The sequence below is a fragment of the Leptonychotes weddellii genome, chromosome 11 (assembly GCF_054177405.1).
Source record: "Leptonychotes weddellii isolate Sample4059 chromosome 11, ASM5417740v2, whole genome shotgun sequence".
Classification (NCBI taxonomy): Eukaryota; Metazoa; Chordata; class Mammalia; order Carnivora; family Phocidae; genus Leptonychotes; species Leptonychotes weddellii.
In genome coordinates this window covers 85995256-86011063 of record NC_138379.1, presented here as the reverse complement: position 1 = coordinate 86011063, position 15808 = coordinate 85995256, and the positions used below count along the sequence as shown (strand labels likewise).

Genomic DNA, 15808 nt, shown 5'->3' with positions numbered 1-15808 from the left:
GATTTTATTTATTTATTTGACAGAGAGAGAGGCAGCGAGAGAGGGAACACAAGCAAGGGGAGTGTGAGAGGGAGAAGCAGGCTTCCTGCGGAGCAGGGAGCCCGACGCGGGGCTGGATCCCAGGACCCCGGGATCACGACCTGAGCCAAAGGCAGACGCTTAACGACTGAGCCACCCAGGCGCCCCTCATTTGGATTTTTCTTAATGATATAGGACATAAAACATTACATGTAAGCTGTCAGGCATTAGCATTACAACATTCATCTCTTCTCTTTTGTGCAATATTTAATCCTTCCTGGAGAAATGCTGATGTGCAAAGCAATCATCTGGGGCAGGTACTGAGGGGGAGCCAGGCAGAATTCATAAAATCATAGGGCGGGACACAAATCTGGAGGCTCCTCCCACAATACGAGACCATGAGGGCAGAAGGGACTTAAAAGATCACCTTCATCCTTCCTGCTCATCTGACAGATGAGATCACAAGGTCCAAGGAGGCTCCGTGTTTTGGCCAAGGCCACTGGCTGGCTAGTGACAGGGCTGGGACAGAGTATAGTCTCTTGACTCCACTTCAGTGATCTTTCCGCTACACCTGGCTGCCGTGTTCCCTGAACATGAATTCGTCAGAGACAAGCAGATGGCTGCTTTCCTTCCCCAGGAGGCCAGAGGGACGTCAAGAGCCTCACTTAGCAAGACAGAGCCAAACGCAGCTCCTTATGAGAAAGAAGCAATGCAGTGGGGCATGGCTGCATTCAAACAAATCCCTGCTCTTCCTAACCCCCTAGCCGCCACTCTCTCCACTGGCTTTCAAAGGGATGGATGCTGTTAAGCAACTTTACATGTGCACCTAAGCCAGCTGCTCAGGAGACTTAATCCTAGACACAGAACGACTGTGAAAACAATCTGAGGAATATTTAAGCGAGTCACAGTGCAGTTGCCACACGTAAAAAAAAAAGGAGGATGGGGCCTGAGAGATGGCCCCCAGGGAGGGCTAATGGCCACCGGGGCCAGGCTCTCCCAAGGTCACGAAAACCTTCAGAGCCCCCATGTGCCCTCTCTTCCCAGCCCCAGCCCACCAGGAAGACGCAGGAGAGCGAGGGGCAGCAGCAGATGTGGACACACTGGGGGCCTTTGGGGCATGGAGGACACTGAAGGGCCTGGGAGCTACGTGTGGACCCAGCACCTGCCTGCCCACCCGCGCAGGGTCCCGTTCCACACACAGTCCGTGCCTTGTTCTTCCCAATAGCTTTTGCAAAGTCTCGAGTGAGGCTTAAGGGACCTCCTTCACCATTTGATAAGGCTTTCATTTCCCTGGCAACTTTATAGAATATTTCTATCATGTCCATTCTTTACTTAGGTATTTGTGACCTTTCAGATGTGGGTGGCTCTGAGCACCATTTCACAGATGTAAAACTGAAGTCTGAATCAGTGAGGAGGACTTGCCCTGGATTACAGGGTAGCCAGAAAAGCCAGGAATCCAGTAAGTCTTTTGCCCTGTACTCCTTCCGTCACATCAGGTGCCTCTCTGCCCTGAGCTCTTCCACAAGAATAGCATTTAAAAGGTGGTTGGCTCTGGGGCGCCTGGGTGGCTCAGTTGGTTAAGCGACTGCCTTCGGCTCAGGTCATGATCCTGGAGTCCCTGGATCGGGTCCCGCATCGGGCTCCCTGCTCGGCAGGGAATCTGCTTCTCCCTCTGACCCTCCCCCCTCTCATGTGCTCTCTCTCATTCTCTCTCTCTCAAATAAATAAATAAAATCTTTAAAAAAAAAAAAAAGGTGGGTGGCTCAGTGGGTTAAGACTCTTGATTTCAGTTCAGATCATGATCTCAGGGTCCTGAGATGGAGCTCAGAGACTCAGGGAAAGGAGAAACTAGGGCAGACATTGTCTGAGACACTTGGTGGAAGTGGAGCCCAGCAACGGGCCTTGAAGAAAGGTGAGAATCTGGCTGGGTGAAGGGCGCAGGAGCTGGGTCTTCCCCACATGAAATCCAGAACAAGGGAGATGGGAGCCAGGTGGATTTATCAAGCAACTATTATGTGTTTATCACAGCTATTATGCCAGATGCTGTCACATCTGTCACAGCTCATTCCACAGAAAAGAGAAGCAGCACAATGTGAGGGCACGGGGACAGGGGAGAGATCAGACTACAGCAAAGGGCCCGAGTAGGAGAGGAGTAGAATGAGAGGCAGGGTCAGAGGAGTTCAGGTTAGGGCGGACCTTGCATGCGGGGCTGGGAAACCACCCCTAACTTCCCTGTGCTTGCCACAGCACTGTTTCGTGATTGCTCCGTAACGTGAGCTAAGCCAGGAGCAACCTGAGAGTAGAGACCGTTTCCTACATCTCTGCAGTGGTTCCCAGACATCAGCTTGCCTCAGAGGCACCTGAGGGCTTATTCAAACACCGATGTAAGGCCCTGCTCCCAGAGTGTCTGATTCAGTAGGTCTGGGTTAGGCCTGAGAATGTGCATTTCTAAGCTCCCAGTCTCACAAATGGCCCTCGTGATGCTTGCTTCACGAGGCGGTTTCCTCCCACATTGAACAGAGCTGGCTTGTGTGATGAATAGGGTATTGTGGAAGCAGTGGTGTGTGACTTCCAGACGAGGTTACAAAAGACACTGTAGCTGGCCGCTTCTCTCTCAGACTGTTCCGGCCACCATGATGTGAGGACACTCAAGCAACCTTGAGGAGACGTGCACAGGGCTTGGAACCGAAGCCTCCCACCAGCAACCAACACCCACGTGCCAGCCACGTGAATGGGCCACCTCAGAGGCAGGTCCTCCGGTCCCACCCAAGCCTCCTGACTGCAGCCCCAGCAGCGTCATGATAGGCCCGAAGCCAGAAGCTACAGAAACTATGAGGAATCGTAGATGGCTATTGTTGGTTTACGCCACGAAGTTCTGGGGCCGTGTGCTAGGCAGCCATAGGTAACTACACACCAGACGGTGCGGACACAGCTGCCCAGAGACCACACTTTGAGAACGACTGCACTATTTTAACCATTGTACCTAGCATGTGCCTGGCAGACGGGATGCACTCAGTAAATGTTTTTTTAATTAATTAGTGAGTCAGTGGATGGGTGACCGAATGGATGAAGGTGAATGACTCACAGCTACAAATATCGGGGAGTCGTGGAGTGGGGGAATGTTAGGACATCAGAGATATTTGGGGATATTTGCTGAGAACGGTCTGTGGAACTGTGGCTTGCTGGTGGGGGGGGGGTTCCTGATGGTAAAATTGCCAGCTTAGGGTGCAGTGTGCACTCTAGGTTCCAATGTCTCTGTCCTTGCAGGCAAGGGAGCCTAGGCCTGGGGACTGTTCTCTCCAGTTCTCCTTCCAGCCTGCAGAAGACCTGCCAGGACATCTGCACCCCCCTGCCTTTCTATCCCCATCAGGGATCTTTCATCCTTCTCCCTGCTCTCCTTTGTCAGCCCCTCTGCTCCCCTTCTGCCCGTCCCCTCTTCTACTCCTCCAACAGCTTCACCTTCCTCTACAAGCCTGCAGGGGAAATATTCTGCTGCTGGCCCCATGATGATTCTTCCTCCTCCCAGCCTAGGATGTTTTCTCCCTTCAACATTATTCCCATAAAGCAGTTCACAGCACAAAGCCGCAACTATTTCCCAAGCACCAGCTGCCTATGTCAGCCAGCACTAGACTGAGCATCTAGGGACAAGTAAGACCCATTTACGTGTGAAAGACTTCTAGTAAAGACTTCAAAGTACTCAAGACCAGCATCTCTGTTTCAGCTCAAATCCCTCTGTGCCAAACTCCAACCTCCCCTCACCACCATCCCCCGCCCCCGCCGTACACCATTGCTATCTCTTTGGGGCTGGTGTGGGGATGGGGTCGGTGACCACCAGCCTAAGCTAGGCACCACCTCACTCAGTGGCAGAAACATGCAGAAAAGTGTTAAACAAGGGCACCTCTATCAGAGGGGACCTCTCGTCACAACCCTAGTGCAAGACAAATTCTCTGCTCCTCAAGATATCTGATTACTGCATTTGCAACTAGCCTGGAGTCTCGGAAGAAAGCTGACTTTACTCTGATACTTCACCAGCTCTCTCTCTCTTGCTCTATTCGTTTCAGTCACTCTGCCAGGGCTTCAGACTTGTTTGTCTTCCCTTGCATTTTGGCTCAGGGTGTTTGCGTAGCAATACTCAGGATTCAGTCGGGATTTCTGAAAAACACCGTATCTGATATGCTACAGAAGATTGGGGGTGTCTGGCTCCCTTCTGAGCAGAGCTTGGGATGCTGAGCCGTTTATTTTTAGCATTGTTATGGTCAGGGTAAGTGAGCCCGTCCAAGCCCCCTTCTCTCCTGTGGGTCTCAGAGATCACTTTCCAGGATGCCCAGAGCCTCTGAGAATAGTGGAGTAAGCTTCAGGGGAGGGAGTTGAGCCCAGCCTCAACTCCAGCCTGTCCCAAGCCTTCCCCATAGGAGCTCTGGAGTTATTTGATGATACAAGTAAACCTGTCCACATGAGGAAGCAGCCCACATGGTCCCACAAAGGATACAGACCACCCATGTCAACTCAGGCAGTGCCCATCGTAGGAACATTTCAGCCCTGCCTATTCAGGCTCTCAGAGTCTGACTTCCGGCCCCTTCCCTGAGGCTGCTTTCTGTCACGAAAGCCCCTCACACCTAGCAAGTCCAAATCAGAACGTTTGATCTTCCCCCTCTATCTGCTCACATTCATTAAGATCGCCACCAAGCAGAAAGTCTTTACGTATTGGGAAGCTAACCAGCTCCCGGCGAGTACAAGCTTTCCAAATCCCTAATGTTCACGTGAAACTTCAAATGCCATCACTGTCAACCCATCCGTTGCTTCCCTCAACTGGCAGGCTCACTCTGTGCATTTTTGCTAATGTCTGCGAAATATCAAACCTGAATAACCATAGTTTTTTCTGTCAATATATCTCATAAGTAAAATGGCGTTCTGTGAAAAAAGTGGCTAGTTCAGCTTGCAACTCAGTCATACGAGTGTTTTTCCTAAACACACCCACTGTCTTTCAGTGTGTAGCAGAAGGGCTCTATGGATGCTCCACACATACTTAAGAAAGACATGGATGGCTCAGTTGGTTAAGCGACTGCCTTCGGCTCAGGTCATGATCCCGGAGTCCTGGGACCGAGTCCCACATCGGGCTCCCGGCTCAGCGGGGAGCCTGCTTCTCCCTCTGCCCCTCCCCCCTCTCATGCTGTTTCTCTCTCTCTCTCTCTCTCTCAAATAAATAAATAAATAATTTTTTAAAAAATTAAAAAAAAAAAAGACATACATACCTTGTCTCAAAAGTCAAGGTTTAATAAAATCAGTACTCTACTGCTTCATCAAAGATACTCTTTAGTGAAACTGAGTTGTTTTTTTTTTTTTCCAAATGTGAGTATGTGGTAGTGAAAAATACGGTGAGAAACCACTACAACGGTTTGGTGGCATTGCCTTGACCTGTACCAAGGCACCAGCAGTTTTATCCACCACTGTTTTTGAGGTGTCAACACTACGGAAAGGGCGAACGAAATCTGAGTATTATCACGAAAAGAGTTTTAACCATACAGATCCCCTGAAGGAGTCTCAGACCCCAGGGGTCCTCAGACCATACTCTGAGTACTACTGGGCTAGAGCAAAAGTGATTAGCTAGGACAACCAGATTCCCTCTCTGAAATCATTTAAACCAAGGAACACTTAACCGTCAAGGTAGCTAGCAGGGAGAAGTGAATGTGAGAACAGTAGCACCCTAAGATCAGAGCCAGCAGGGCCCTGTCCTGGGCAGGCCTCACACCTCAAGGGGGCCAGTACCTCCTCTCTCATGCGTAAGACCTGTGGTGAGGGAGGCTAGCAGTGTCATCCAGATGGAGTACCCCAAGCCTGGACTAGGACTTGCAAAGGCCCTGTTCTCTGTTTCTTCCCTTTGGGGACCTCACAGACCTTCTACCTCATATGTGGGATTAACAGATTCCCTGACAGCTCTAGACTCAGAGCAATGTGGTTGTCACAGGCAACCATAGGTGGGTCCTGGTTCCAGGAGGGCAGCCTGGTAAGAGGATTGCTTCTGTTAGTCAATGCAGTATTTCTTTCACGGGATTACAGAAGGTTAGGTGATCAGGATGGTATCATCATATTTCTTTTGGTGACATTCACTCCTGTCAGACACAAGATGAGTTTGGGGCTTCGGCCTACCAAAGGTCCATCACCAATCCTTGGGCTCATGTGTCAGCTCTCATCCATCTGTGTTCATCCATGGTACTCTCTTCAGTCTACAGCACCCAAGGACAGTGGGGCCACCCATGCTCCCCCACCATTAGCATCTCTGCTTTCTGCAAGCTCCGTACCACATGTCACACCATCCTCTGGGAAAGGCTGGGCCATCTCCTTCAACAGCTTTAGAGATAATGGTTCCACCATGCCAATAAGCCCTTCTTATCAATGTCTTCTCTTGATTCTGGTGGATGTGGTGACATCATATTCTTTCAGGTTAGTCTTCAACCATCCAAGACAAGAGACTTTCCATCTTCCTCCACCTGTGTGTCCTTCATCTATCCTCTCTGCAGGTGGCAGTGTATAGAACACTGGAGTGGAGTCAACGCTGAAAGAGATCATATTCTAAAGCACCTGAAGAAGTCAAAAGAAGACATGATTGGGAATGTCTTAAATTCACCTTCATTTCTTAAGGATACTTGTGCTGGATATAAACTTCTTGGCTGGCAATCTCTCTTTCAAGACTCTGGACACGGAATCCCACTGCCTTCTGACCTCCATGGGTTCTCATGAGAAGTCAGCTGTTAACCCCATGGAGATCCCTCGTAAATGATGAGTCACTTCTCTCTTGCCACTTTCAAGATTCTGTCTTAGGCTTTTGATCATTTGACTATAATGCATCTAGGTGTGAATCTCTTGGAGATTGTCCTTCTTGGAGTTTGTCAGACTTTTGTATGGCTAGATTAATGTTTTTAATCAAATTTGTTTTTAGCCATTATTCCTTTAGATTTTCTCTCTGTCTCTTGCTCTCATTCCTCTCCTCTGGGACTCCCATTATGTAAATGTTGGTGACTTGATGGTGTCCCACAGGTCTGAACTCTGAGTTGGGTCAAATAAAGACAAGCCTTGAGAATGGTTCTCTTCCAGGGAGCTTCCATATGACTCAAACAATAATACTTCTTTGGGCATAGGGTATTTTGGAGAGTCTGAACCCATTCTGCCCTCTTCTGTGGCTACTAAGATGCTGCTTTTCACAGAAAACATAGTTTGTGAGGCTGCTGGTTTCCGAGATTACTGTGGTGCTGGGGAGAGAGGGATGGGAATAGGACAAGATAAAATACTACAAAAACATGGTGTTCTTGCTGACATTTGGCCACTTCTTGAGTAAACTATTCTCAAATTGTTGTATATCTTAGTTATATTCCAGAATTCTAGAACAGTTGATTTTGACTATTTTTGCCAGTGTTCTCATTGCTTTTATGAAGAAGATTTTTGGAGGTCCCTCCTCCAACATTCTAGAAGTGCTTTAAACTGAACACCCTGGTAGTAGCCCTATTTGAAAGAATCTCAATGAGGTAGAACATGAGCCATGGCTCAAGCCAAAGTTATAAGGAAACAGAAACTGAATAAGATGAGGAAGAGCAAACAGAAGCTATAAAGCGGATGAAAAATATAGAGTATCGGGGAAGCATGTTAGTTGGTAGAAAGAAGAATGAGGAGTAGATACACAGAGTTGCTGAGTCACTTAGTGGCCAAACATTAGAGGAAACGCACACAAATTTCTGCTGCTGATGTCCCTTCAGACACCTTGAAATCAGAACCACCCACCTGTTTCTGCTCTTCCTGAGATCTGTTCAGCCTCTCTCGGGATCTTTAAAATAAAGTCCCTATAAAATGAAGTAATTTGAGTGAGTAGCAATTCCTTCTAACCAAAAGAGGCTAATGAAACAGCCAGACAGAGAGAAGGGAAGGAAATCCTGGGCACAGATTTCAGCACATGCGATGGCACAGCCAAGTCATAAAACAGCCTGGAATGTTTGAAAAGATAGAAAACGAGAGCCAGAAAAGAGGAAAAAGCTGAGAAGCAGGAGAAAAGAAATAGTCAATATTCAGAAGGACAAGGATTGTATTTTGTAGTGGTTAAAGGAGATGCTAGAGGAAGCTGGAAAATGTTTGGTCTGTTGATTTCTGTGAGGAGAGGGCAGTGCACAGCTTTACACCCTGGATTTCCAGGAGTATGCCAGGATTTGCTACTCCCTAAGTTGGGTTAATACCCAGAGAATCCAGACCGAAAGGACCTGTTCTTCAAAGCAGAAATTCTCAAAATGTGCCGCCAGGACCAGCAGCATCAGCACCACCTGGGAATTTGTTAGAGATGCAAATTCTCAAGCCCCTCCCCCCACCCCATCCTACAGAATCAGAAACTGCATTTAACAATCCCTCCAGGTGATTCTGATACATGCTAAAGAACCACAGGTCTGCAGGCTGAGAGAGGTCTCTGCTTGGACCTAGTGGGGAAAAGTCCAGGTAGAATTAGAGAGACACACATGTCTGGAACTTGGCAAGTGAGACATTCACCCTCTATGAGCCCACCTGCATACAGCTAAGACTGAGGAAGCCTCACTCCTGGTCACAGGACTCTGTGCATCTCCATCACCGGCTTAGGGTGGAAGTGTGGAAGAAGGAGATAGAGAGGGGAGCATTGCATGTGGTAAGGGCAATGAACTTGAGCCCCTCAGTGAGTGGAAGGATCCAGAATATCCTAGATCCAGACCTATCTTAGCATTATTGTAGGTTCTCACTTTGGTTTTCTAGCTGATCAGAGCTGCACTGTGCTGATTTCAACATAAACTCAAGATTGTAGAAGCAGGAGAGTGAGCTGTCCTCCCTCAGGCTTTGTCCCTTATTCCCTTAACATGGGACTAGAATGTTCAGGATTGACTTGGTCAATTCTGAGACAGTTCCACCTCTACTCCTACCTCAATGGTAGGCCTACGTGCAAAACCAGCTCGCTCCTCAGCCTTCTGTAGCTTTGATCACATAGTTTATCGATCCTCAACATTAGAATCAATAGGGGAGCTTTCAAAAAAAGTTTTTTTTTTTTAAAGATTTTATTTATTTATTTGACAGAGAGAGACACAGCGAGAGAGGGAACACAAGCAGGGGGAGTGGGAGAGGGAGGAGCAGGCTCCCCGCGGAGCAGGGAGCCCGATGTGGGGCTCGATCCCAGGACCCTGGGATCATGACCTGAGCCGAAGGCAGACGCTTAACAACTGAGCCACCCAGGCGCCCCTCAAAAAAAGTTTTAAGTCTGAGCCCCAGCCCAGAGCAATTAAATCAGAATTTCTGAAATGGGCCTATCTCTGGTATTTTTAGGGTGATTTTTATTTTTTAGGGTGATTGCTGTGGTGAGTCTAACACACAGTCAGGGTTGAGAGGAACCACTGATGACTGTGGTTCCCCTGCAAATCCCATCCTCCTGTCGTGAAGGAAGAGCCCCACGTGGCAGGGGCACGGCAGCCATGACAGAACACACCAAAAGCTGCAGGTGGCTGCGTACCGCAAAGGATCCAAGAGAGGGAGCGAGGGAAGTGAGACTAGAGAAGTGGGAGGACCTGGATTTTGCTGGAGTGTGTGTACCCAACTCAGGAGTTCCAATGTTATCCTGAGGACACTGGAGAGCTGTAGACAGACCTGGGCCAGGAAAGTGCATACCTGGAAAATCACAAGGTGGTGGAGGGGTAGCATGAGGACCAAGTGAAGGGAGCCGGTACTGAACCGTGTAGTTCATATGTCTGGCTCAGCGCCTGATACAAAGGAAGTGTCCCCAAAGCACTGGTTCCCTCCCTGCTCTTTTCAACTAGGAGCAGTGGTCTGGCCACATGGAAAGAGACGACACACTCATTCTCAGAGCCGCGGTTAGGTTGGAACCAGCTCCTTGCTCATGGAGAGGGCTGAGCTCAGCACGCTCTCTCCAAGTTGACACCTGGAGGTGTGTGGATTGTGAGTAGGGGTATGAGATCTCTGAACATGAAGCTCAGACTAACCCCAGGGATGGGTACAGCACACTGGAACCTGAGCAGAGGGTCACGTGGCAATCATGACTTGTGTTCACTTGGGTGCGCAGGGCCACCAGGAGTCCGGGAAGGCTGCTGAACTTCCCAGTGGTGATCCCACAAGGTCAAGCAGCTCCCCTGAACTTCTCTATTCCCCTCACTAGTCCTTTTGCTCTCCGTGCTCCAAGAACTCATTTAAATCCTTCCTTGATGTGATTTTCATGCTCTGCTGTGAACACCAGAGATAACAAGCTCTCCTAGCAGGAGATTCCTTTTGTTCATCCTGAAATAAACTCTTCCAAACTCAGCTTTGAGACCCAGCCAACAGGTCACCTGCCACCCTGACCATGCATGACCTGCTTCTAGTGTGTGCTGCTCCTGCCAATGCATGCAGCCCTGACTGACGTGTCTTCATTTACTCAGTCTGCTCAGCTTGGCATTTGTTCTCTAGAAAATCCAGCCTGGCCTCTCAGGACCTTGTCTTAATAGACTGGTTTTGCAATGGCTGCCCCCACCCTGCTGTTTCCTATCAATTTAGCCGCTTTGCCAGCTCACTTTCATTACAATCTCCTCTTAAGCTTCTCAACCTCTTACCTTCGGCGGAGGCTTAATGGGCTGCTTCTCTTTACTTGGAAGGACCAATGCCAGAAAAGGGTGGACCTGAGGAGGACCTGGGAGCCAGGACCACCCCTCACCCAAATTCTCAGCATCCCACCACCCTCTCTGTACTGGGTCTGTCCCACCCAGTAACTTGGTATCTTGGATCCTGCAATTAACAGGGAGACAGAGGCTGCCTGGCTCACAGACCCCCTAGGACAGTTTCCTGACTCCATGATACCTGATGCTTCATGATAGGGCCCAAGCCCATCTCCAAAGAATACATTTCAACAAAGTTCACACATATGGTAAGTCCCTTTCCCCACCTATACTGCATATTGCACAATTTCTGCTAAAAGCCCATCCTGAACATCGGGAGAAGAAACTTTGTTCGGGATGCCTGGGTGGCTCAGTCAGTTAAGCGTTGGACAAATGCAATGTTCATTCCAATTAAAAGGTATTTGAGCTCAGGGGTCTAATGCAAACTCTCACCTTGAAGAGGACAAAACAGCACAGTGACTGGTATGCAGGCTCTAGGGACAGACTATGGAATCAAAGCGCAGCTCTGCCACCTACTAGCTCTCTGACCTTGGGCAAGCCACTTCACCTCTTTGTGCCTCAATGGGGATAATGATCGTGATCATCTCATAGGATTGTTGCAAAGGTGAAGAGTATACACGGGTAGAAGTTTCCAAACGGACATGAGGTCTTTTGATAAACTGACATTTCACTTGGGTTCTCCCAATGCCCACAAATCACAGATCAGACAAGTACCAAGATTACACAGATGTCACGTGCTGTCCAAAGGAAAGATGAACCCAATATACCCACCCCACCTTCCCGCTCTGCCAGTTTTGAGAGAAGTGCCTGTCAACATCCAACTGAAGAAATGTGTATTAATGTAACCCTAATTGTTCAACTTTGGCCATGGGAGGACCAGCTGTTGTCACCCGGTAAATGACCAACACAAATAAGACACATAATACCCTTCACTCAGAGGAGGAATAATCTCGTGTGTCTTCAGTTTCCATATGTGGCTTGGGGTTTCTCAAATAATTTATTTAAGTCTCATTTAAAACATATTTTAGCCATCTAAACCATAATTAAAATGCATCATATATACCCAATTTTGGTACTTGGGGACCACCAGCCCTTTAACTTAGCTTACAAAATCAATTCATTTTTATACAGGCCTCTGAATGCAGTTTTCCTCTTTTAATTAAAGTGTGTCCTGAGACTGAAAGTCAAGCTGTGCAAAACCCATTGCTATTACCAACAACCTCACCGAATAAGTCAGGATTCCTTGGTGCTATGCAGCCAAAACCAAAATCCGGAAATAAACTAGATCTGTTATATTCACTAATATAACTCTGTAATTGATGCATAGCCCCTAACTTCAACTTCTTATACTCATCAAAATGACATCACTGTTCACACTGATTGATTTCATACTAAGTAGGTATTGCCAATTTGGAATTATAAAATAAATGCATGCTAATAAAACACTGCTTTGTGTCACATATTTAAGAGCTCCAAATGAAGATTTTTTATCTTTAAAGCAGTTTGAAACCTTACACTAATGGTTAGTGCCCCTCAAAGCCCACCTGCATGTCTCTTCCAGAATAATCTCTCCATTTTACACATATACCCTCATTATATATGACTGTGATTCTCTCCTGCTTCAGCAGTCTCAGAGGCTCCCTCCCCACTTCCCATGAGACAAACTGAGGACTCCTTGGCTTGACTGCCACATATTCACTGGTATCAGACCCTGTTTTGGGTCTGCAATCAAAGAACAACTAACACAGAACCACTTGCTGTTTCCCAAGAAATATCAGGTATTTCTGTATTGCTGTTCCCTTGATCCCAAAGGCTCTTGTTCTCTCTTCCCCTCCTAGCCGTATCCCCACCCCCAGCCCAGTTCAGTTCCCACATTCATCAGTCAAGGCCCAACTCAAGCAGAGTCTCTTTACCCAGGCTCATGCCTTATTCAATGCTCCCGTAGCATCTTACACCTGGCCCTGTACTGAAATGGTTGGTGTACATCTCTGAGCTCCCTGTCTGACTAGGAGTTTCTGCTGAAATAGTGAGATATTAATCTCTACATTCTGGCACACAACAGGCAGGTAACAAAAATGAAGGAAAGGCGGATGGGGAGACGGGAGAACAGAGGACACAGGGAGGGAGGAGGGGGTGGGCAGAGGTCAGCAGGACAGATCAGGGAGGACTGGATCCTTCGTGGTGACCATCCCGACAAGGCAGACACAAAACTAAACACGGCCTCTTGTGCCACGCTGCCCACCTCCTAGAAGTGTGCAAGACCTTCCAGATTAAGCTATTTTCCGGACTATTCTCATTACGTGCTCTTTCAAGATAATAAAGACAGACAATTTGGCAGGGCACTGTGGGGGCTGCGGGGCTTAGTCTTTTCTACTAAAAACATGATTCAACCAAGGCTTGCCTTCTCGTGAATCAGAGGCAGCATTTTGTTTTGGGCTTTCTAGTCTGCACAAATATGTTGGTATGGAAACCACATTTCTGAGGTTATGATCGAAACATCATTTGCCTCCACTGGCTTTCTTAAAACCTTACATGCTGATAGTAGGTGGGAAATTTCCTCATTTACCACATCAGTTCTTTCTGGCAACAAGCATCTATCCATAAATGGTTGTAAATTAATTGTAGCAAACTCTTTCAAAATAGTTCATATTTGTGCTCTTTCAGCAAATAAAAAATATAACTAGTTTTTCGTGCTCATCCGCAACCAGATCGTGAACCCCTTGAAGACAATGCTATTTTATTCAGTTCTGGGTGCTCCAGGCTTAAATGGGGCATGACACCAAGGAGAGATCCATTAAATGGGGTTTGACTAGATAAACATGACAACTGGCAGATGTGCCAACACAGATTGGAAGCCATAACCTTTTCCATTTGTCTAGCTCTATGCAATAGCCAAAGTCTTCTTGTTATTTAATTTGACTTGGTCTTCCCATCTACTCCATGGGTTATACAGGAAATATGTTATTAGTCCCATTACATAGAGGAGAAAACAGGAACTCAGCAAAGTCCAGAGACAGCTGGGCTCAATAACAAACGACAAAGACCAGATCAGAACCCAGACTCTGGGCTCCTGGGACCAGCACTCTTCTCTCCCCGCCGACCTGGCCTCCCCTAAATGCCTCCCACACATGGTGCAACAGATACCCAAGCCACAGGCTCCACATCGGGCTACGAGACCCTGAGCTTGCTCTTGTATTTATTCTCCTGTTTTATGAGTGTCTTCTACGGTGATTTAGTTTGATATTAAGCGGCGAGGGCTGCCGTAACAGAATACCACAGACCGCGTGGCTTAAAAAACAGAAATCTATTTCTCACAGTTCTGAAGCCTGAAGTCCAAGACCAAGGTGCCATCAGGGTCAGTTTCTGGTGAGAACACTCCTCCCGGCTTGCAGATGACCACCTTCTCACTGCATCCTCATATGGCCTCTTCTCTGTGCTTGTGAGGGAAGAGAGAACGCTGGTGTCTCTTCCTTTTCTTATAAGGACACCAGCGAAGACCTCACTTAACCTTAATTTACCTCCCAAAGGCCCTGTCTCCAAATACAGTCGCACTGGGGGTTGGGGCTTCAACACATGCATTCAAGAAGACAATCTGTCCATACCAGCTTAATCCAGATCTCTCCTAAATGCATACGGATTGTATCCTGGCTCCTCCCCCACAGACCTTTCCTGACCCTACACATCCATTTTTCTAATTAGCTTTGACTCACCTTCATTTTAATGAATTCTGTTCTGTTAGAGAGTTCTGGAATACAATCCATTTGTACACTAGAGTTTTTCCCTGTGCTTATCTCAGTTCATTTCTGAGCGGCCACATGAGTGGGACTCCTAATGAATCCTTCCACTTCTCCACTAAGCATGAGTGCAGGGACTGCCAGAGGAGCTGGGCTGATGTGGAGGTCCCTGGAAGGTGGCCAGGAGTGCTTTATCGTACTTTAGAGGAGTGGGGGCACACGGGAGAGGGGGGTCTACTTCTGCCATCTCACCTCGGTCTCACTTGAGGGGATGAAATAAATTTCAGCTGCCACGGAGACCAGAAAGAAGCCGCCCTGCTCTGGGCTGCTCACTTTGTAAGACCCTGTCCTGTAGGGCCAGCACCGGATGAGGCAGGAGCCCCCCATCCTTGTGTGATCCTGAGAGCCATGCCTCACTTGCCTCACCCTAGGCCTGACCCTGCTGTTGTGGCCCTTTTTGACCACTGCCTCCCTCAAGGGAGAAGCTCACAGGGCTGAGGTAATGTGCCCACTCAGAGCCCATGTGCCCCCTTCTAGACCCTAGAATTCAAGTGGCTCTGAGGCTGCACAGGCCTCTTTCCCTGAGGGCAGACCCCCTTGGTGGGCACAGCCCTAGGCAGGAGGAATGCCCACATGGCTGTCCACAAGGCTCTGTGTAGGAGGGGCTGGATCAGGAAGGAGGAAGGAAAGGTGGCCACATGCTGGCTCTCCCCAGCCCACCATGCTCCAGGAAAGAATCCAAGGATTTGGGGGCTGGTCGTACTGACGCTTTTCCTTTGGGTCATAGTGACCCAGCGCGGCCAGGCTTTGTTCTTTCCTCCTACGGCGTTTCGCCCTTTCACGCCTGCGGTCTGGCTCAGGAGCTGAGATCCAGCTTGACCTCCGCTCGGTCCCGCTGGTTGGTGCGAGGTCAGTGCGAGGTCGGCCCGTGGCCCGGGGCTGCAGACCGACGGGTTGCCTTTGCGCTGAGACTCATTTTGGTGGTGAGGATACTCAAGTCCAGAGCTGTTAAGCGAATTCCCTAACATCACACAGTGCTGGGAGAGAGCTCTGTTAGTACCTTCTAATCTGCTTCCAGGCAGTTTATTGTGTTAAAGTTGGTGCAAGGGAGTGTCCGTTAGAAATGGGTTTGAGTTCTTGGGCCAATTAAAAAAAAATGTTTTTATTATGGTTTAGAATACTTAACATGAGGCCTACCCTCTTAGCAAATTTTTAAGTGTGCAAGACAGTATTGTTGACTATAGGTACAATGTTGTACAGCATTATCTCAGGAGCTTATTCATCTTGCTTAACTACAACTTTATGCCTATTAATTAGGAACTCCCCATTCCCCCTTTCCTGGCCCCTGGCAACCAGCATTCCACTCTTTCATTTTATGATTTTGACTATTTTTTTTTT

General features: G+C 48.2%; 1 protein-coding gene across 4 annotated transcripts in view; it reads right to left on the bottom strand.

Annotated features, from left to right (window-relative positions):
* TMPRSS5 (transmembrane serine protease 5) overlaps nt 1–15808 on the bottom strand; it is a 65274-nt gene that overhangs the window by 34240 nt on the left and 15226 nt on the right. For 2 of the 4 annotated variants that reach the window (XM_081799455.1, XM_081799451.1), the window contains one exon: nt 11999–14112. The exons of 1 other annotated variant lie outside the window; for it this stretch is intronic. In XM_081799455.1, the coding sequence (XP_081655581.1) occupies nt 14081–14112 (32 nt within the window). In that variant the 3' untranslated portion in view covers nt 11999–14080. Of the gene's footprint in view, nt 1–11998; nt 14113–15808 lie in introns of those variants that run through there. One more of the 4 variants, XM_081799450.1, reaches the window with a different exon arrangement.